This window comes from Sapajus apella, unplaced genomic scaffold (assembly GCF_009761245.1).
Source record: "Sapajus apella isolate SASKATOON/1434 unplaced genomic scaffold, GSC_monkey_1.0 scaffold87, whole genome shotgun sequence".
NCBI lineage: Eukaryota > Metazoa > Chordata > Mammalia > Primates > Cebidae > Sapajus > Sapajus apella.
Window position 1 is genome coordinate 25594 of NW_022437027.1, and position 22563 is coordinate 48156.

The 22563-nt window shown below is 39.3% G+C and overlaps 1 protein-coding gene across 10 annotated transcripts in view; it reads left to right on the forward strand.

The window, feature by feature from the left end:
- The first annotated feature begins 21 nt into the window (after positions 1-21).
- The window catches only part of ZGRF1 (zinc finger GRF-type containing 1), an 85939-nt gene continuing 63397 nt past the window's right edge, over positions 22-22563 (forward strand). For 7 of the 10 annotated variants that reach the window (XM_032254707.1, XM_032254713.1, XM_032254712.1 and 4 more), the window contains exons 1-7: positions 50-207; positions 1361-1449; positions 2604-2684; positions 8258-8317; positions 11700-11888; positions 12202-14455; positions 21589-21653. In XM_032254707.1, coding sequence (XP_032110598.1) covers positions 1426-1449; positions 2604-2684; positions 8258-8317; positions 11700-11888; positions 12202-14455; positions 21589-21653 — 2673 coding nt within the window. In that variant the 5' untranslated portion in view covers positions 50-207; positions 1361-1425. Of the gene's footprint in view, positions 208-1360; positions 1450-2603; positions 2685-8257; positions 8318-11699; positions 11889-12201; positions 14456-21588; positions 21654-22563 lie in introns of all 10 variants that reach the window. The other 3 variants (XM_032254708.1, XM_032254709.1, XM_032254710.1) reach the window with 3 other exon arrangements.

The window sequence follows — 22563 nt, forward strand, 5'->3', positions numbered from 1 at the left end:
CTCGAAGCCCAGGAAGAACGTGATTGGCGGGTTGAAAGTGGCGGTTTTTGGCTGAGACAGAGGTGGGCGGGCTAAATCTTGGGTCCTCATCTGGTGCGGTCCCGCGTTAATGACGTCACGTTGTTTCGCGGGAGAAATTCGAAAGTGGATTTTGTGGAATTTGACAGGTGAGGTGAAGTGTTTCTTGGGATTTCCTAGGAATAAAAGGTAAATAGGCAGGGAGACTTGGGGGATTTGGGGCGAAGGGACGAAAGACTCTGCTCCATAAGAGAACTGGTAGGGATACTGTTTGGAACCAGGATTATGGTGGTCGCAGCTGCTTGAACTGCTTGTAAAAAGTTGTGCCTCAGCCGGGCGCGGTGGCTCACGCCTGTAATCCCAGCACTTTGGCAGGCCGAGGCGGGTGGATCACGAGGTCAAGAGATCGAGACCATCCTGGTCAACATGGTGAAACCCCGTCTCTACTACAAATACAAAAAATTAGCTGGGCATGGTGGTGCATGCCTGTAGTCCCAGCTACTCAGGAGGCTGAGGCAGGAGAATTGCCTGAACCCAGGAGGCGGAGGTTGCGGTGAGCCGAGATCGTGCCATTGCACTCCAGCCTGGGTAACAAGAGCGAAACTCCGTCTCAAAAAAAAAAGTTGTGCCCCTTCTTCACCGCTTTTCCCAGGGCCTGCTTTGTAATTTCGAGTATGTATGAGGACCAAAGAGGGCTTTGCTGTTTGTATTTAGGACGAGAAAGGATCAAGTCTCCATTGTCATTTGGTGACACAGGACTATGGTGATTAGAATCTTAGAAAATGAGATGTGGGTTTTCTTTTTTTTTTTTTTGTCCAACAGCATAGCATAACTACAGTAACTGTTACAACAGTGTTGGAAAGATTTTTCCTTGCAGAGGTACTGTATAATGTATATTTGGTCCTAGATACTGTGGTATATTGATGTAAGATGTGAAAGAAAAATTTAAAACGCAAGGGGGCCATCTTGTGGTGGCTAAAGCAATTCAGAAAACTTTAAAAATTAAATTTGGCCTATAAGGAACCAAACGTGGAGGACAAATTCTATTTTCTGATACATATTATGGCACCTGGAAAAATGTTTACAGACTACAAATTAGTTTATATATTTTACTTAGTTTTTTCTTTACTTGTGAAAAAATTCTTGTTTCATAGCATGATAATCACTTTTACTGTGTCCTCAGTGATAGATAACTTTATTACAACTCCGTTTCCCTTTGTAGTTAGGTAGTCTTGGAATTCATTGATTCATGTCTGTCTGTGGTCAAGAGTTTATTGAGAAAAATTATATTTGATACTTTAAAAAAATCAAGGTTGATATTTTTTGTCATTTTTAATTTTAGGTGGTATAAATAGTTGAATAACTACTTCCTATTTTCTGGACCCGCGGTTTATAACTTCAGAAGAAATGGTGGAAAGCCAAGAATTTATTGTAAGTTTTACCATTTTTTCACAGTTGAAATGCCCTTCCTCTCTCCCTTTCTTCCTTCTTTCTTTTAAGGGCGCTTCACAAACATCTTGCTGTATTGCCAGATTTAGCAAAAACAAAACAAAAAACAGGCTACTAAGTTAAATTTTAATTTCAGATAAACAATGCATACCTTTCTTGGCATAAGGATGTCCCAAATATTGCACTGTGTTTTATCTGGCAACCCTATCTGTTACCTGCTATTTATATTTTTACACAAAATCATCACTTTTCAGCCTTTTGGCTAAGATCAAGTATTAGACAAAGTCCTTTGTAACCTATTCTTTGGAAGTGTGAGACCAGGAAACAATTTCTTCTCTTAAAGAACTGGCACACCTCTTCTGTACAGATCATTGGTTCTCACATTATTAGGTCTTAGGACCCTTTAACACTCTAGACAATTATTGACCCCAGATAACTTGTTTATGTAGGTCTCACGTCTATTGATGTTTTGCATACTAGAAATAAATTAAAACAGACATGTAAAAAGTGTTTATGATTTGACTTAATAGAAGACAACTAGAGTCTCATATTTGTTTCTACATTCAGGCTGCAATTGAATCTTGCAATATTGCATATACATAATCCCGGGAAACTTCATTCTGCAACCCTGAAGGAGTGAGGATGAAAAGACAGCATGATGAAAAGAGTTTTCACCTCACAGACACCTGTAAAGGTCTTAGAGACCTCCAGGAGTCTCTGGACCAAACTTTGAGAACTGCACAGATTATGAGTACTGTGTAACTCAATAATTTTTTCCCTTTTCACTGATGAGTAGGGAGCTCAAATTACTTTCAGTGCTCATTTATATTTTTGTTTCTTCCTTGGATTTTTCCTCTCCTTTCTTTCTTCCCCTTTCTTTTCCTCCCTTACTCCCTCCCTCTTCTTCTCCTTACCTCTCTCCCTTCCTTCCCTTTTTCTTTCATTTAATTAATGTTTAATGTTATTGTCATACCTGTGCTTCTGTTTTTAAAATTTAAAAAATTGATATGGGTGTATATGCCTTTTTTTTGATGAAAGGTGCCTGAAATATATTTCATATGTAGGAAGGATATATGAAGTATATAACATTGAATATATATAATGGAAATCATTTTTTGTGTGTTTTTGGAAATAAGGTCCTATATACTCATCAGAAGATGAAGAAGTCAAAAGTGTGGCAAGATGGAATTCTGAAGATCACTCACTTAGGAAACAAAGTGAGTACAAAGCAGTTGACTACAGAGTGTAAGAGTGAGGTTCTCTATTTTTGATTGAATATTTAAAAAACTGTATGTGATAAAATGTCAAATATATCCATACACTGAAATGATGTGAAAACAGATTTTCAAATGATCACCATATCACAGTGGCTAATTTGTGCATTATAAAAATAGTTCATTAATAACCTCCTGAAAAAAGGAAAAAAAAGGTTCACCAGGCCAGGTGCAGTGGCTCATGCCTGTAATCTTAGCACTATGGGAGGCTGAGGCAGGTGAATCACCTGAGATTAGGAGTTCGAGACCAGCCTAGCCAACGTGGTAAAACACCGTCTCTGCTAAAAATACAAAAGTTAGCTGGGTGTGGTGTGCATGCCTGTGATCCCAGCTACTTGGGAGGCTGAGGAGTTGCTTGAACCCAGGAGGTGGAGGTTGCAGTGAGCTGAGATTGCACTACTGCCCTCCAGCCTGGGCAACAAAGTGAGACTCCATCTCAAAAAAAAAAGGTTCACTAATAGATAGAATGAATAAGATCTGAAATTCAGTAGCACAGTAGAGTGACTATTTTTTTTTTTTGAGACAGAGTTTCACTCATGTTACCCAGGCTGGAGTGCAATGGCATGATCTCGGCTCACCGCAACCTCCGCCTCCTGGGTTCAGGCAATTCTCCTGCCTCAGCCTCCTGAGTAGCTGGGATTACAGGCACGCTAATTTTTTGTATTTTTAGTAGAGACGGGGTTTCACCATGTTGACCAGGATGGTCTCGATCTCTTGACCTCATGATCTACCCGCCTCGGCCTCCCAAAGTGCTGGGATTACAGGCTTGAGCCACCGCGCCCGGCCGTTTTTTTTTTTTTTTTCCTTTTGAGATAGAGTCTCACTGTGTCACCCAGGCTGGAATGCAGTGGCACAATCTCGGCTCACTGCAACCTCTGCCTCCTGGGTTCAAACGATTCTTCTGCCTCAGCCTCCCAAGTAGCTGGGACTACAGTTAACCGCCACCACACCCGGCTAATGCTTTTGTATTTTTAGTAGGGATGGGGTTTCACCATGTGGCCCAGGCTGGTCTTGAATTCCTGACCTTAGGTGATCTGCCTACCTCAGCCTCCCAAAGTGTTGGGATTATAGGTGTGAGCCACTGTGCCTGGCTGAGTGACTAAGGTTAATAATAGTGTGTGTGTGTGTGTGTGTGTGTGTGTGTGTGTGTGTGTGTGTGTGTGTGTGTATTTATACATATATTTGTTTCTCTTCTTTTCTTTTTTTTTTTTTGAGACAGAGTCTCACTCTTTCGGCCAGGCTGGAGTGCAGTGGCACAATCTCAGCTCACTACAGTCTTTGCGTCCTGGGTACAAGCGATTCTCCTTTCTCAGCCTCCTGAGTAGCTAGGATTACAAGCATGCACCACCACGCTTGGCTAATTTTTGTGTTTTTATTAGAGATGGGGTTTCACCATGTTGGCCAGGTTGGTCTCAACTCCCGACCTCAGTGATCCACCTGCCTCAGCCTCTTAAAATGCTGGGATTACAGACATGAGTCACCATGCTGGCTATGTTTGTATTTCAGAAAGATTGGTTTGGCAGCAGTGTAAAAGTTGTATAGGATGAAAGTCAGATTGGATTTCAAAGACTTAAGGAGGCTGTAGAATAATCTAGACAAAAAGTAATGGAAGTCTGACCATGCAGGCATTAGCAATGGCAATAGAGAAAAAGAATAATTAGAGAGAAATTATGAAAATATAGCCTCTTAGATCTTGGATATTGAAGGTGAGAAGAGGATCCAGAATGACTTTTAGGTTTCTGTATTTATCTCCTGAAATGAGACATTTCAAAAAGAAAAATAAGTTAAAGGGAACAATCAAGATTTTTAGTTCCATTTTGAACATAATAAATTTGAGGCTGGGTGCAGTAGCTCATGACTATAATCCCAGTACTTTGGGAGGCTGGCGAATCACATGAGGTCAGGAGTTCGAGACCAGACTAGCCTGGCTAACATGGTGAAACCGTCTCTACTAAAAATATAAAAATGAGTTGGCTGGGCATGGTGGCCCATGCTTGTAATCCCAGCACTTTGGGAGGTCAAGGAGGGTAAATCACAAGGTCAGGAGATCGAGACTATCCTGGCTAACACAGTGAAGCTCCATCACTACTAAAAATACAAAAAGTTAGCTGGGCATGGTGGCACGTGCCTATAGTCCCAGTTACTCAGGAGGCTGAGGCATGAGAATCACTTCAACCCAGGAGGTGGAGGTTGCAGTGAGCTGATTCTGCGCCACTGCACTCCAGCCTGGATGACAGAGCCATGCCACTACACTCTCTAGCCAGTGCTACAAAGTGAGACTCCATCTCAAAAGAAAAAACAAAAAACAAAAAACAACATTAGCCAGGAGTGGTAGTGGGTGCCTGTAATCCCAGCTACTTGGGAGGCTGAGGCCCAAGAATTGCTTGAACCCAGGAGGTGGAGGTTGCAGTGAGCCGAGATCATGCCACTGCACTCCAGCCTGGGCGATAGAGTGAGACTCAGTCTCAAAAAGAGAAAAAATAAATACAATGAAATAAATAAATAAATTTGAAGTATGGAAACACGTAATTAGCTGTAGAGACCTATAACTCAGGAAGGAATTTCGGACTACTGGTATAGATTAGAAGCCCTTGGCTTTTAGATGGTATTTGAAACTATTGGAGTGGATTCATTTATTCAACACATATTTTTTGAGCATCTGAGTGAGTTGCATACTGTTCTAAGAAATACAGCAGAGAACAAAACAGATAAATCCCTGACTTCATGGAAATAACATGGAGGAGATAGACCACTAAATTAAATGAATATGTATGTCTAGTGAGTAAGACAATAACAAGGACATTAGTGTGGTTGGAATGAGTGAGCAAGGGTGAGAATGGAAATAAAGGGGATTATATAAGCCTCACTGGCTATGGAAAGAACTTTTGTTATTCTTAGGGAGCTGTAGAGACATTGGAATGATTTAAGCAGGAGCATAACATGATCTGATTTATATGGATGATAGTGCTCAGGGAGGGTGTATTGAATTAAAAGAATAGAGGGACAAGAATACCAACTTTTTTTTTTTTTTTTTTTTTTTAGACGGGGGCTTGCTTTATCTCCCCGGCTGGAGAGTGTAGTGACTCCATCTCAAGAATACCATTTTTAAAACAGCTTTATTCACACACTTTTCGATTCACCTATTCAGTTATTTTTAGTGTTTTCACAGTTTTGCAACCATCAACACAATTTAAATTTAGCATATTTTTGTTGCCGCCAAAAGAAATCTCATACTCTTTAGCAGTTACTACTCAGTATCCAGCCCCCAGCCCTATGCACACATGAATCTACTTACTGTCTCTATAGATTTACCTATTCTGGACATTTTTGCATGAATGAAATTATATAACAAATAATCTTTTGTGAATAGGTCTTATTTAGCATATTTCCAAGGTTCTTCCATGTTGAAGCATATATCTTCATATATATTTTATTTATTTATTTGAGATGGAGTGTTTTGCCCAGGCTGGAGTATAGTGGCATGATCTTGGCTCACTGCAGCCTCTGCCTCTTGAGTTCAAGTAATTCTGTTTCAGCATCCTGAGTAGCTGGGTGCTTGCCACTATAGGTGCTTACCACCATGCCCAGCTAAGTTTTGTATTTTTAGTGGAGATGGGGTTTCACCATATTGGCCAGGCTGGTCTCGAACTCCTGACCTCATGATCCACCCGCCTTGGCCTCCCAAAGTGCTGGGATTACAGACGTAAGCCACCACACCTGGCCTGTATTTTATTTTTTATTGGCAAATAGTATTACACTGTATGGATTTATCATGATTTTCCTTTTTTAAATAGACAGGGTCTTGCTCTGTCACCCAGGCTGGATTGCAGTGGTGCAATCATAGCTCACTGTAGCCTCAAACTCTTAGGCTCAAACAATTATTCTGCCTTAGCCTCCTAAGTAGCTGGGACTACTTAGGCTTACACAGCCATGCCCACTAATTAAAAAAAATTTTCTGGCCAGGCACGGTGGCTCATGCTTATAATCCGAGCACTTTGGGAGGGAAGGTGGGTGGATCAGGAGGTCAGGAGTTCAAGACTAGTCTGGTCAAGATGGTAAAACCCCATCTCTACTAAAAATACAAAAAATTAGCCAGGCATGATGGCAGATGCCTGTAATCCCAGCTACTCAGGAGGCTGAGGCAGGAGAATCGCTTGAACCTGGGGGATGGAGGTTGCAGTGAGCCAAGATCACGCCATTGCACTCCAGCCTGGATGACAAGAGCAAAACTGTATCTCAAAAAAAAGTTTTTTTTTCTTAGAGATAGAGTCTTGCTATGTTCCGTGGACTGATCTTGAACTTCTGGTCTCAGATGATCTTTGCATCTCAGCCTACAGAGTACCTGGAGTACCTGAGATTATACCATGAGCCATGTACTGAGCCCAATAGATCATGGTTTATTTATCCATTCATAATACAGTTGATATACATTTGGGTTACTTCAACTTTTTGGCCATTATGAATAATGGTGCTATGAGTATTTATGTGTAAGTTTTTGCATAGACATATACAAAAGTTTTTCTCTTGGGTATATACCTAGGAGTGTAATTACTGGATCATGTGAGAACTTTATGTTTAATCTTTTAAGGAATTACCAAACTGTTTTCCAACATGATGGAAACACCAATGTTAAAGGGACTAGTGGAAAAATTGCTATGAAAAAGGGCTAGAGACAAGGGGAAAGCTAGAAAATGGCAATTACCTTACCTTCCTTTTTTTCCCCTTATCCCTCACATTTAACAAGTTTTATTCATTGTATCTCATAAATAATTGTCTTATCCCAAATGCCAGTACCTTATTTTAAGTGCTAATCGTCTTCTTCATCCTGTATACCATCCTACTGCAATAATCTCTCAAATGATCTTGCCTCCTATTTGTCTCCTTCAATGTGTTTCAATTATGTTTTCTTCCCAATTTCCTTCCTTCCTTCCTCCCTCCCTCCCTCCCTCCTTCCTCCCTTCCTCCCTCCTTCCTTCCTTCCTTCCATCCTTCCTTCTGTCCTTCCTTCCATCTTTCTTTCCTTCCTTCCGACGGAGTCTCGCTTGGTTGCCCAGGCTAGAGTGCAGTGGCATGATCTTGGCTCACTGCAACCTCTGCCACCCAGGTTCAAGTCATTCTCCTGCCTCAGCTTGTATTTTTAATAGAGACGGGGTTTTGCCCAGTTGGCCAGGCTGGTCTGGAACTCCTGACCTCAGGTAATCCCATCATTTCGGCCTCCCAAAGTGCTGGGATTATAGGTGTCAGCAACTGCACCCAGCCTCTTCCCAGTTTCATTCTCATATCCTCCTGGTAGGAATTAAGTTCTTGAATTTCTTTTGTGTATGCCTTCACTCTCTTACACAGACTGATGCCTAAAAAACATTCAAAATAGAGGCATTTTCAAATCCAAGTTCAACAAATGTAATCATTTCATTATATGATCTACTTATATAACAATTACTTACTTTCTCTTGAAGATGTTTAAGAAAAGCATAATTGTGTTGTTCTCTTTTAACATTTATTTTGTTTTAATACAGGCAATTTTATATGATGACAAAGGAGCATGTTTGGAGAGTCTGTTTCTTAAATGCCTTGAGGTATTGTAGTGTGTTTATCTTATTTTTAAGTTATTATTTAAAAATCTCTTTAAATATATCCTTTATAAATGTTGTTAAATAGTGTAGTCATTATATTAATACTCATAGTTACTATTTGTTGAACATGTAGTATAACTAGACTGTGCCAAAACCTTTTAAATATTGTTTCCTTTAATCTCTACAACTGACTATTTAAATCTAAAACAAGCTGATTTTTATAGTTTAGGAGGGCAGTGAAGAAAGGCTCATGTTCATAGAGTTACAGTGGTAGGAAAGCTGAGATTTGATCCCAAGAGCTGATTCTAGAGTCTAATTTGACTACATGATTTTTTCATAGGTAGAGGTATACTGTTGGAATTTTTTTGTGACATATTCTCGTTTAAGTGTAATATTCTCTCACCTAAAAACAGAACTACTATTCAACCCAACAGACCTATAACTGGGTATATACCCAAAGGAATGTAAGTTGTTCTACCATAAAGACACATGCACCTGTATGTTCATCATAGCACTATTCACAATAGCAAAGACATGAAATCAACCTAAATGCCCATCAGCGATAGACTGCATAAAGAAAATGTGATACAAATACACCATGGAATGTTATACAGCCATAAAGAAAGAGTGAAATCATGTTCCATTTCAGGAACACGGATGGAGCTGGAGGCCATTATCCTTAGCAAACTAATGCAGGAACAGAAAACCAAATATTACATGTTCTCACATATAAGGGGGAGCTAAATGATGAGAACGCATGGACACAGAGGGGAACAACAGACACTGGGTCCTACTGGAGGACGGAGGGAGGGTGGGAGGAGGAAGACGATCAGGAAACAATAACTAATGGATACTAGGCTTAGCACTTGGGTAATGAAATAATCTGTGTAACAAACCCCCATGACACAGGTTTACCTTTGTAACAAAACTGTGCATGTACCCCTTAACTGAAAAATAAATACATAAATAAAGTATTCTCTCAAATACTTAGTTTTTGTTTTTCCTCTCAAAGAGGAAAAAGCATAGAAAGAGGACTAAAGGCATATTTTAGTGAAAAATAAGTGTATTAGAGTTGGTCATTCTGGGTTCATTTCTCACACCTAAGTACTTTCTGGTCCACCAATGCTTTCTATGTCTAACTTCACTGCTGTAAAATATAGATCATAGACAGACTTTACAAGGTTGGTCTGAAGGTTAGAAATAACTTCTGTAAAGTGCCTAGCAGTTTTAGTATAGTGATTCCTTTTCTTCTTTTTTTTTTTTTTAGACAAAGTCTTGCTCTGTTACCCAGGCTGGAGTGCAATCGTGCACTCTCTTGGCTCACTGCAACCTCTGCCTCTCTGGTTCAAGCAATTCTCCTGTCTCAGCCTCCTAAGTAGCTGGGATTATAGGCGCTTGCCCTATAATCCCATGCCCACATAATTTTTGTATTTTAATAGAGACGGGGTTTCACTGTGTTAGCCAGGATGGTCTTGATCTCCTCACCTTGTGATCTGCCCGCCTCAGCCTCCCAAAGTGCTGGGATTACAGCGTGAGCCACCGCACCTAACTCCTTTGTTTTTTTTGAGATGGAGTTTCGCTTTGTCGCCAAGGCTGGAGTGTGGTGGCGCAATCTCACCTCACTGTGACCTCTGCCTCCTGGGTTCAAGCGATTCTCCTTCTTCAGTTTCCCGAGTAGCTGGGATTACAGGTGTGCGCCACCATGCCCAGCTAATTTTTTGTATTTTTAGTAGGGATAGTTTCACTATGTTGGCCAGGCTGGTCTTGAACTTTTGACCTTCTGTGTTAGCCAGGATGGTCTCGATCTCCTGACCTCGTGATCCTCATGCCTTGGCCTACCAAAGTGCTGGGATTACAGGCATGAGTCATCACACCCGGCCTAGTACAGTGATTCTAAATGTGTTAAAATGTATATTATGATGATGTAGTTGACTTCTGGCCATAGCATTTAATTCATTTTGAAATTTTACACAACATCAATAGTGGTTATGGTACTATATTTTTTTAAAAGGGTCTAGGAGAATCGGTATCTTAGTATATGGTTTGATTGGTGGTGACTACTGTTATTTAATCTTAAAAAATCATTTCATTAGTAAAATATTAATCTGATACAGATTTTGTGTATTTTCAAATTAGGCTGATAATCTTAGAGGCATTTTTTTTCTTGTTCGTCTTTGTATCCCTAGCATGTAATAAAGGGCCTCATTATAGGTCCCCAGTACATAATACTTATTTACTAATTTAACTTTTTTTTTTAGAGACATTGTCTCACTCTGTCATCCAGGCTGGAGTATAGTGGTGTGATCATAGCTCACTGCAGCCTCAAACCCCTGGGCTCAAGGGATCCTCTTACCTCAGCCTTCCGAGTAGCCGAGACTATAGGAACATGCCACCATGCCTGGCTAAATTTTTTTGTTTTTTTCAGACAGGGTCTCATTCTGTCACCTAGGCTAGAGAGTAGTGGTGTGATAACCGCTCACTGCAGCCTTGACCTCCTGGGCTCAAAGCATCCTCCCACCTCATCCCCCGAATAGCTGAGACTACAGGTACATGCCACTATGCATGGCTAATTTTTTTAAAAGCTTTTTGGAGAGTTGGGGTCTTGCTATGTTGTCTAGGGTGGTCTTGACCTCCTGGCTTCAAGCAATCTTCCTGCTTTGGTGTCTGAAGTGCTAGATTTACAGGTATAAGCCATCCCACCCAGCCCGGACTAATTTAAAATCAAATTTTTTTGCAGAGACAGGATCTGAATATTTTTTCCCAGGCTGGTCTCATACTTTTGGCCTCAAGCAATCCTCTTGCCTTGGTCTCCCAAAGTCTTGCAATTACAGGTGTAAGCCACATCTAGCTCTAATATATGTTATTGAATAAATAAATTAGAGGCTGGATGTGGTGGCTCATGCCTGTAATCCCAGCACTTTGAGAGGCCAAGGAGGGAGGTCAAGAGATGGAGACCATCCTGGCCAACATGGTGAAATCCACGTCTCTACTAAAAATAAAAAAATAGCTGGGCATGGTGGCACATGCCTGTAGTCCCAGCTACTTGGGAGACTGAGGCAGGAGAATTGCTTGAACCCAGTAGGTGGAGGCTGCAATGAGCCAAGATCGTGCCACTGCACTCCAGCCTGGTGACAGAGTGAGACTCCATCTCAAAAAAAAAAAACAAACAAAAAAAAACCAGATAAAATTTTAAATATGTTATTGTCCTTTTTTGTGCTTATTAATAGTTAACTAGTATATAATAATAAATAATTGAAGACTTTAGGTACTGATTTATTCGTTCAACACCTATTTATTTTGTCTTAGTGCTAGTGAGCATCCTGGAATACGTAGATAATCAAAAATTAGATGTATGTGATTTTAATATTTATTCTTTAAATTTTAGGTGAAACCTGGAGATGACTTAGAAAGTGATCGATACTTAATCACAGTTGAAGAGGTTAAAGTTGCTGGAGCCACAGGTATTGTTAAGCAGAATATGAATAAAGAAGCACCAGAGTTAAATTCAAGGACATTGATATCCTCTGGCCGATCTCTTGGATGTCAGCCCTCTGGCTTAAAAAGGAAGTTTACTGTAAGTTTTTCTGTGGAAAATAATACATCAGATATATTTATCAAATTGTCTCAAAAAGTAGTGAATTTTGAAGTGATTATACTTTGTCATTCAAAGGGCACTTAACAGTATACTTAGGTAGAAAGGAAATAAACCCTACTTTGAAAAATCTTATTACAAATGAATGTAATGTAACAATTTTAAATCTGAATTATTACTTTACCTTAGGCAAAGCACAAACAATCCTTATTCTTTTTTTTTTTTTCTTAGCCAGTTTATTTCACATTTTCTTTATGGGTAATGGTACAGCTAACAGTTATTTTAATATTTTCAGGGTTTTCAAGGACCACGTCAGGTTCCGAAGAAAACGGTTACTACGGAAAGCAGTGAATCGGCTGCATCACATGAAGCTCAGAAACCTGGCCCTACTTTTTTTTCTCCATTCTACAGCATGCCTCCTTTGTTTCCTACTGTTGGCAAGAAGGATGTAAATAACATACCAGCAGACCCTGAGAATGTTGTGACTTACAAGAACAGAGAGAGAAATGCCATGGATTTTTCTTCGGTTTTTTCTCCATCCTTCCACATTAACTCAGAAGTGCTATGTGAAGAAAATTATTTTTGCTCTCCTATGAATTCTGGAAGTAAACTTTCAGACTCTTTACTGACCAGTGAGCCTGTGAAAAGAGATAGTTTGGCATCCCACTGTTCAGGAATTTCACAAAACATCAGAAGCAAAGCACAGATATTAGCTCTTCTGAAGTCCCAATCAACTGGTACATGTGAGGAACTAAATTCTGAGATAACAGAGCATTTTCCTCAAAAACAACCACATAGAAGTTTAAAAATTGCTACTAAATCAAAGTATGTAATTCAACAGGAAGAGTGTGCTGAGATGAAGAGCACAGACAATTTATACTGCCAGCATCAATCAGAAAATACCATGAGAAGTAAAAGCCGGTGGGCCATGTATTTATCCTCACAAAGTTCACCTATGGATTTTTCTACTGAAGATGGGCATGATACAGAAAGGAAACCCAGGGCTCAGGAAGATGATATGAATTCTAATTTGAAAGATCTTTTGTTACAAAAAAAGATACAGTTCTTTGAAACATGTGCTGAAGAGGGGAAAAAGTGTAATGTAGACAAGTCAGTGGGTAATAATGATCAATCCTGGAATCAAGAAGTAAAATTAGAAATTCCTTCATCCAGCGATGGCAGTGGCTTACAGGTTACCTGTAAAAGTGCAGAAAATGATGGTACATTATCAGAATCAGACATTCAAGAAGATAATAAAATACCTTTTAATCAAAATGACAAGGTGTGCATTAAAGGATCAGTTCTTGTTAAAGAAAATGATCAGGAGGTAAATACATGTGGAACACTGGAAAAGGAATGTGAACAACCAGAGTCATCTCTGCCAGAACCAAAACATCTCCAAACTGAATCTAGTAATAATGCTAGGATCTCTGATGACATTACAGACATGTTTTCTAAAAGTAAAATGGATAATGAAAATCTTAATAGTATTCATGAATCGCTGAGTAATGTAACACAACCATTTTTGGAGGTAACTTTTAATCTGAACAATTTTGAAACCAGTGACACTGAAGAGGAGTCACAGGAAAGCAAAAAAATTTCCCAGGACTCAGAGAGCTGGGTAAAGCACATTTTGGTTAATGATGACAATTTATGTGTTCAAAAGAGGTCTGAGAATACAAACTATAAAGAGATTGAGGGTGAACATTTGCCACTCTTGACATCTGTTGGTGGCAAACCTACAGAGACATTTCCTATTAAAGAGACTCTGCCATCACACTTTTGTGATAAAACTTTTGTGGGTTTTGACATGGGAATTTGTAAAGCTGGAAACACTGGAAAAGAAATAGAGGAGTATAGTGACACATTGAGCAATTCTGAATCTTTTGAGTGGACTGGTGATGTATACATAGGTAACAAAGAAGATGCTAATAAATGTATTCAAAAAGTCAGAATTAACTATGACTCTGCTTTACTCCCAAATAAATCTAAAGATACAAACATGAATTCACATATTCCTCATATTCAAAACCAGACTGCTGAAAACAGTAACCTATTTTCAGAAGATGCTCAATCTCATCCTTTTATTTTGGGAAGTGACCTATTAGACAAAAATGATGAACATGTTTTACCGTCAACTTCTAGTAGTGACAACAGTGTCCAACTATTAAATACCAATCAGAATCACTCTGATTGTATTACACTTGATAAATCAAATACCCACATTTTCAATTCTTTGTTTTACCCACTGGGAAAAAATCATTTTATTTCCAAAGACACAGAACCACATAAATCTGAACCTGAAGATTTGGGAAAGATTATTAGTCTACCCCCTAACCATATTGAAGTTGAAACTTCTGGAGAGGACAACCAATACTGGAATCCTAAAAATTCTTCAGAACTTTCTGGATTAGTAAATACCATTTCCATTTTAAAGTCACTATCTGAACACAGTACTGCTTTAGACAGCTTGGAAATATTGAGAAAGAAAAATACTGTCTTCGAACAAGGAACTCAACAGACATATGAGCCAGATAGCAGTCCTGAAGGTTAGAATTGAATGTCTATTTTGGATTGTTCTCTTTATAGCTCTAAGAGCTATAAAGAATATAGATATTAGCTCTGGTTGCTACATTAAAGAATTACATAGTGTTTAAATGGATAATACATGTACTTAATAAAACCAGTATTAATAGAGAGTAATACAATGAAAAGTAAGTCCCCATCCAACCACATCACTCAGTCTACCCTTCAGAATTAGCTACAGTTTTCTTCTAAGATACCCCTCCAGAAATATTCTATGCATATATAAGCATATATTGGCATATTTAAGTGAATATGTCAAAAAATATATATGTATGTATGTGTATGAATATGTCAATCTATTTTTTTTTTTTTTTTTTTTTTTTTGAGACAGTCTCACTGCCACACAGGCTGGAGTGGCTGGCTGAAACCTCTATCTCCCAAGTAGCTGGGATTACAGGTGTACACCACCATGCCAAACTAATTACATCTAGTCTTATCATTATTCATTTTTAGACAGGTAGTAGGGAATAATTTTTTTTAAAAGTGAGTTTATATTAATACTTCTAACTTCAGTTCTATACCATAGAGTTCTTTTCCTCTTTCTTCCATTCCATAGTTGTGTTTCTCTTTTATTTTTTTTAAAACAGTTTAACTCTTGTCCCCGGGCTGGTGTGCAATGTCATAATCTCGGCTCACTACAACCTCCACCTCCTGGGTTCAAGCGATTCTCCTGCCTCAGCCTTCCAAGTTACAGGCGACTGCCACCACGCCCGGCTAATTTTTTTGTATTTTTAGTGGAGACAGGGTTTCACTATGTTGTCCAGGCTGGTCTTGAACTGACCTTGTGATTTGCCTGCCTTGGCCTCCCAAAGTGCTGGGATTACAGGTGTGAGCCATGAGCAACCGTGCCCAGTTCATAATTGCATTTTTATACTCCCATAATATGAGAGGATCCTGGGTCCCAGTATTGGTATACTTCCTCAAATCTGCAATACCAGAGAGCTTCCAAATTGTTATATCATTGTTACTGCTAGTAAAAAAGCTTTACAAATTCATAAAGTTCACAAATCCTTTGTAGTTTTTGTTTTCAGAATATATTCTATTGAGAGTGTAGAATTAAAATACTAGTTCAAAAATTGGGTTACTTTTTCCTTAGGATGATTATATTAGCATTTTATATAAATGTAGTTAAGTTCATTATTTTTAGTCTATGTGAGGGCTATTTTTGTCCATCCTTGTTGATTGATTGATTGATTGATTGATTGATTTTATTTTTTGAGATGGAGTCTTGCTCTGTCACCCAGGCTCTAGTACAGCGGTGTGATCTTGGCTCACTGCAGCCTTTGCCTCCTGGGTTCAGGCCATTCTCTTGCCTCAGCCTCCCGAGTAGCTGGGACTACAGGCGCCTGCTACCATGCGTGGCTAATTTTTTGTATTTTTAGTAGAGACGGGGTTCGCCATGTTGGCCAGGCTGGTCTTGAACTCCTGGCCTCAGGAGATCTGCCTACCTTGGCCTCCCAAAGTGCTGGCATTACAGGTGTGAGCCACCGCACCTGGCCCAATTTGTTTCTGACAATGTAAAATATTAACTGAGTTCAAAAGTCAAAGCTGTATAGAAACATTCTCAGATTCCTTTCTTATACTTTGTCACATTCCTACACGCCTGCTCTAGGCAACCAATATACTTATGGTTCTTTTTATAAAAATAAATAGCTTCATATAGAAATTCTTATTTCTCCACATTCAGTAAAATACTAAATTCATATTCTTTAACCCCTTGCGTTTTTCACTTAAAAATATATCCTGGAGGCCAGGAGCAGTGGTTCACACCTGTAATCCCAGCACTTTGAGAGGCCGAGGTGGGTGGATCACGAGGTCAGGAGTTCGAGACTAGCCTGACCGACACGGTGAAACCGGGTCTCTGCTAAAGATACAAAAAATTAGCTGGGCATGGTGGTGCGTGCATGTGCACCTGTAATCCCAGCTACTCAGGAGGCTGAGGCGGGAATTTCTGCACTTTAGCCTGGGTGACAGAGCCAGACTCCGTATAAAAAAATATATATTTATATATAATTATTCATAGGAATTAATCATTTCTTATTCCCATTAGTAATCTATAAGACTGGCTGTTTCTCCACAGCCTTGCCAATAGTGTATTGCCCAGCTTTTGAATTTTTGCCAATATAATAGATGAGAAATGGCTTTTCAGTGTATTTAATTTATTTGTTTTTGGTTTCTTTTTGAGACAGAGTTTTGTTCTTGTTGCCCATGCTGAAGTGCAGTGGCGCGATCTCAGCTCACTGCAACCTCCTCCACCTCCTGGGTTCAAGTGATTAGGCCTCAGCCTCCCAAGTAGCTGGGATAACTGGTGTGCCCACCACACCTGGCTAATTTTAAATTTTTAGTAGAGATGGGGTTTCACCATGTTGGTCAGGCTGGTCTTGAACTCCTTACCTCAAGTGATCCACTCACATTGGCCTCCCAAAGTGCTGGGATTACAGGCATGAGCAACCATGCCCGACCTTTTCACTCTATTTTAAATTTGTATTTTTACTAGTACAGGTGAAATTGAACATCTTTTCATTTGTTTAACATCATTTGTTTATTTTTTTCCATGAACTATCCTTTCTATCTACCATTTGTCCAGCTTTTTAATTCTTAATTTCTAAGAGTTCTTTATATATTAGCATTATTAGCCCTTTATGATATGTTGTAAGTGTTTTCTTTCAGTATGTCATTGATCTTTTGACTTTCATTACGGTACACTGGCAACAACATTGTCTTTTAAAGAATACAATAGTAAATAATGTATACATTTGAATGTAAATGAACAATGCACTACTCTCAGAAGGTAAAATTCAACTTTTATTTGAATATCTCATGAGATTCCGGAGAAAATTATAAATAGCTTATTGTACCTACTAAAATGATTCTTTGAAATGTGATTAAGTTTGAAGATAATTGTTATTTTCTAAAATAATAAAAATAGCTGGGCGCGGTGGCTCACACCTGTAATCCCAGCACTTTGGGAGGCCGAGGCAGGTGGAGTTTGAGACCAGCCTGACCAACATGGTGAAACCCTGTCTTTACTGAAAATACAAAACATTAGCCAGGTGTTGTGGCAGCCTGTAATCCTAGCTACCTGGGAGGCTGAGGCAGAGAACTGCTTGAACCCAGGGTGTGGAGTTTGCAGTGAACTGAAATACTGCCATTATACTCCAGCCTGGGCAACAAGAGTGAAACTCCATCTCAAAAAAAATAAATAAATAAATAAAAAAGAAAGAAAGTAAAAAGCTTTAATGAAAACTATGAGTAGAAGGTTTTATGATACCATATAAGACTATGAATTTCTAGCATGAAGGTTTAGGTCTTATAAGATTTCATTTTGAGGGCCAGTTGCAGTGGCTCATGCCTGTAATCCCAGCACTTTGGGAAGCCAAGGTGGGCAGATCACCAGAGGTCAGGACTTTGAGACTAGCCTGGCCAACATGGCGAAACCCGTCTCTAATAAAATACATAAAGATTAGCTGGGTGTGGTGGTGGGCACCTGTAATCTCACCTACTGGGGAGGCTGAGGCAGGAGAGTCAGTTGAACCTGTGAGGCGGAAGTTGCAGTGAGCAGAGATTGTGCCCCGGCCCTATAGACTGGGCGACGGAGCAAAACTTTTTCTCAAAAAAATGATTTGGTTTGGGAAACCAACTCTTCTCTCATCGAGTTGAAAATTACAGTTGATTCTGATTATTTGCAGTAGTTCTGTGAAGTCACTGATAATACATAATTAGTAAATAAGCCTTGCTCCTAGGGGAAATACAATACAGGGTTAAGTTCTTTCTTGCAAGTCTGTGGTCAGAACATTTTCATTATTTCATGAATACATAATCTTGTTTTATGTATGTTTCTGCTTAAAGATGCTTTATTTATTTATTTTTAAGACGGGGTTTCACCATGTTGGTCAGGCTGGTCTTGAACTTCTGACCTCAGGTGATCTGCCCACCGTGGCCTCCAAAGTGCTTGGATTACAGGCGTGAGCCACCACACCCAGCCAAGACGCTTTATTTAATATGTATTGGTGATTCATTAACATTGAACTCATAGCCAACAGCAATATAACTCTTACCTGTAAAAAAACTTACCTAACACTTTACTTTCTTTATAAGGAACATAGCAGTCTTCCTGCACTTGGGAACACTAGACGGCACTATACTTAGGGGACTTTTTTTTTCTTTTTGATACAGAATCTCACTCTGTTGCCCAGGCTGAAGTGCAGTGGCGTTTGCTACATACACAGTCTCCACTTTCTTACCTCTTATTTATTCTTTTTTTTTCTTCTGAGACTGAGTCTCACTCTGTTTCCCAGGCTGGAGTGTAGTGGTGCGGTCTCGGCTTACTGCAACCTCTGCTGCCTGGGTTCAACTGATTCTCCCACTTCATCCTCTCAAATAGCTAGGATTAAAGGTGTGTGCCACCATGCCCAGCTAATTTTTGTATTTTTATTACAGATGGAGTTTTTCTATGTTGGCCAGGCTGGTTTGAACTGACCTCAGGTGATCCGCCCACCTCAGCCTCCCAGAGTGTTGAGATTACAGGCATGAGCCACTGCGCCCAGCCTCTTTGGGGACATTTTAAATAGTGAAATTACCAGTAAAAAGCACAGAAATGAAAAATGTGGCACTAAACGACCATGAAAAAGACGATTGTTTACAGTGTAAGCTAAAACAAGAAGGCAAGAGCGTTGCCTTGAGAACATGTGCTTTATGCAATTCACTTTTTGTTGCTCTATGTATGTCTGCAAATGACCATGAAAGTAAAGCCAATACCGATTTGGGGGTCACAAATAAACTTTAGGGAGTAGGCAGAATCCATGAGTAATGATCGACTAAATTTGCTTTTTTGATGTAAATATATTTCTCTAAAAAGGATTAAGTTGGTTGCTTGAGACAATTTGAGAAGATTGAATCACTAGGGTATAACATACTTTCATGAAGTTTAATGCAAAATTAGAGAAGAATAAATTTTGCCACCAATTTAGAATGTGTGAAAGTGTTAAAAAAAATCTCCAAATTTTTTTGTGAGATAATTGTATATAGCTTAGAAACGTTAATTTAGAATGTTATTCTGTAGCAAAGGCAGTAAAGGAAAACATCAGTTTCCATCCAGTATTTTTAAAAAACTTTTTAGAAATGTCAAGTTCCAAAATGACTTTTTATTTTATTCTGAATTTTAGCAGGAAAATAATGAAGTCATAAATAGCAATTGCCTAAAAATGAAGTTTACACTAGTTATAGCTGTGATTTTTTTATAGTAATTATCATTTTAAAATTTGTCTTTTTGTGATTTTAGATTTATAAAAAAAAAATCTTTTTTTTTTTTTTGAGATGGAGTTTCACTCTTGTCCCCCAGGCTGGAGTGCAATGTATGATCTCAGCTCACCGCAACCTCTGCCTCTCTGGTTCAAGCAATTCTCCTGCCTCAGCCTCCCAAGTAGCTGGGATTACAGGCATGCACCACCACAGCTTGCTAATTTTTGTAATTTTAGTAGAGACAGGGTTTCACCATGTTGGCCAGGCTGCTGTCAAACTCCCAGCCTCAAGTGATCCGCTGGCCTGAGCCTCCCAAAGTGCGAGGATTACAGGTGTGAGCCTCTGCGCCTGGCCAAAAAATCCTATTTTTAAAGGGATACCTGATAAGGTGGCAAAACTAGCCACCCTGCACTCCTTTCTATTCTGCATGCTTGCCATCTTTTCTGCCTCAGAGTTTGATATTCAGCCTTTTACCTGAACACTTTTACCCTTGTCATGGCTGAGTTTTTTCTTGAAGTCTCAACTTAAATGTTACCTCCCATGAGAAAATTTCCTGACCCCTGTATCAAAAATTGTTCTGTATCATATCACTGTTCGATGAGATGCCATTTTGTATCATAATCTGAATTTATCTGGTTTATTATTTGTCTACTGTGTCTCTTAAGGATTTTTTTTTTTTAAAATTTTGTCTTATTCACTGTTATTTCCCTAGTGCCTGGCACATTGTACTTAGGAAATACTTGTTGAGTGAATATTTTAGAATGTAGAATTTTTTTTTCCTAAGCCATAGCCAAAATGGATTTCAGATAGACTAGAAATACTGCCGGTCGCGGTGGCTCAAGCCTGTAATCCCGGCACTTTGGGAGGCCGAGGCGGGTGGATCAGCAGGTCAAGAGATCGAGACCATCCTGGTCAACATGGTGAAACCCTGTCTCTACTAAAAATACAAAACATTAGCTGGGCATGGTGGCGCATGCCTGTAATCCCAGCTACTCAGGAGGTTGAGGCAGGAGAATTACCTGAACCCAGGAGGCAGAGGTTGCTGTGAGCCGAGATCGCGCCATTGCACTCCAGCCTGGGTAACAAGAGTGAAACTCTGTCTCAAAAAAGAAATAACGCCAAGTGCTTTTTTTCAGTGCTGTTTTTTTTTTTTTTCTTTTTTTTGTAGACATAGTCTTACTCTGTCAGCCAGGCTGGAGTGCAGTGGTGCCATCTTGGCTCACTGCAACCTCCACCTCCTGAGTTCAAGTGATTCTTCTGCCTCTGCCTCCCAAGTAGCTGAGATTACAGTTGTGCACCACCAGGCCTGGTTAATTTTTGTATTTTTAGTAGAGACAAGGTCTTGCCATATTGGCCAGGCTGGCTTGAACTCCTGGGCTTAAGTGATCTGCCTGCCTTGGCCTCCCAGAGTTCTGGGATTACAGGAATGAGCTGTCATGCCTGACCTTGCTTTTCTTTTCTGTGGTTGCACATAGCAACAGTATACTGGGAGTCTTGACTTTCTTGTTCCTAACAGTTGTCCAGTACTTCATTTTTAGCATTTTTAGTATAGGTTAATAACTAATGGTTTAGTATTTATTTTTTAATTAGTATAAAAAAGGAATACAAGGAAAATTCCTACTGTTGACTTAGAAAGTAAACAAAAGGGCTTTTATTCTAAAGATTTTTAAATTTTTATCATAAAAATGTTTTAATCTAAACAGAACAGTACAGTGAATCCTCAAATAACTACATTCCAGATTAAACAATTACCAAAGTTTAAGTTATATTCCTTGTCTCAGTTTTAGGAATAAGTTAAATTTTAGAGTACTGCTATATGTAAAAATGACATGATCATTTCTTTTCACCGTTACAGTGAGGAAACCATTTACTACAGTAGTTTCACGAAAGTCTCCTCATCTGCACAAGGATTCTCAACAGGTACAGGTTTTTTTTCTAAGAGTATGTTCTTTTATTTTGATATGAATGTTCTGTAATTTGTAATAGGATTATAGTAACACAGTCCCAAGCTATCTTGGTTCATGACCCCTACTGTATCGTAGAAATTTTTCATTGCATCCATCAGCCAAAAGAAATACCTAACAGTTTCATTTATTATGTAGTTAGTAGTATTAAGTAACTTATTTCCTAGTAACTTTGTAAGCATTTTGTTTGTTAAAAATCACTGTTACTGGATCACTTTTACACTATTGGTGGGAGTGTAAATTAGTTCAACCATTGTGGAAGACAATGTGGTGATTCCTCAAGGACCTAGAAATAGAAATTCCATTTGACCCAGTAATCCCGTTACTGGGTATATATCCAAAGGATTATAAATCGTTCTATTATAAAGACATATGCACACTTATGTTCATTGCGGCACTGTTTACAATAGCAAAGACCTGGAACCAACCCAAATGCCCATCGATGATAGACTGGACAAGGAAAATGTGGCACATATACACCATGAAATACTATGCAGCCATAAAAAATGATGAGTTTGTGTCCTTTGTAGGGACATGGATGAATCTGGAAACCATTATTCTCAGCAAACTGACACAAGAACAGAAAATCGAACACTGCATGTTCTCATTCATAGGCAGGTGTTGAACAATGAGAACACATGGACACAGGGAGGGGAGCAACACACACTGGGGTCTGTTGCGGGGGGAATAGGAGAGGGACAGTCAGGGGTAGAGAGATTGGGGAGGGATAACATGGGGAGACATGCCAGATATAGGTTACAGGGGGATGGAGGCAGAAACCACATTGCTATGCATGTACCTATGGAACAATCCTGCATGTTCTGCACATGTACCCCAGAACCTGAAGTGCAATAAAAAGAAAAAAA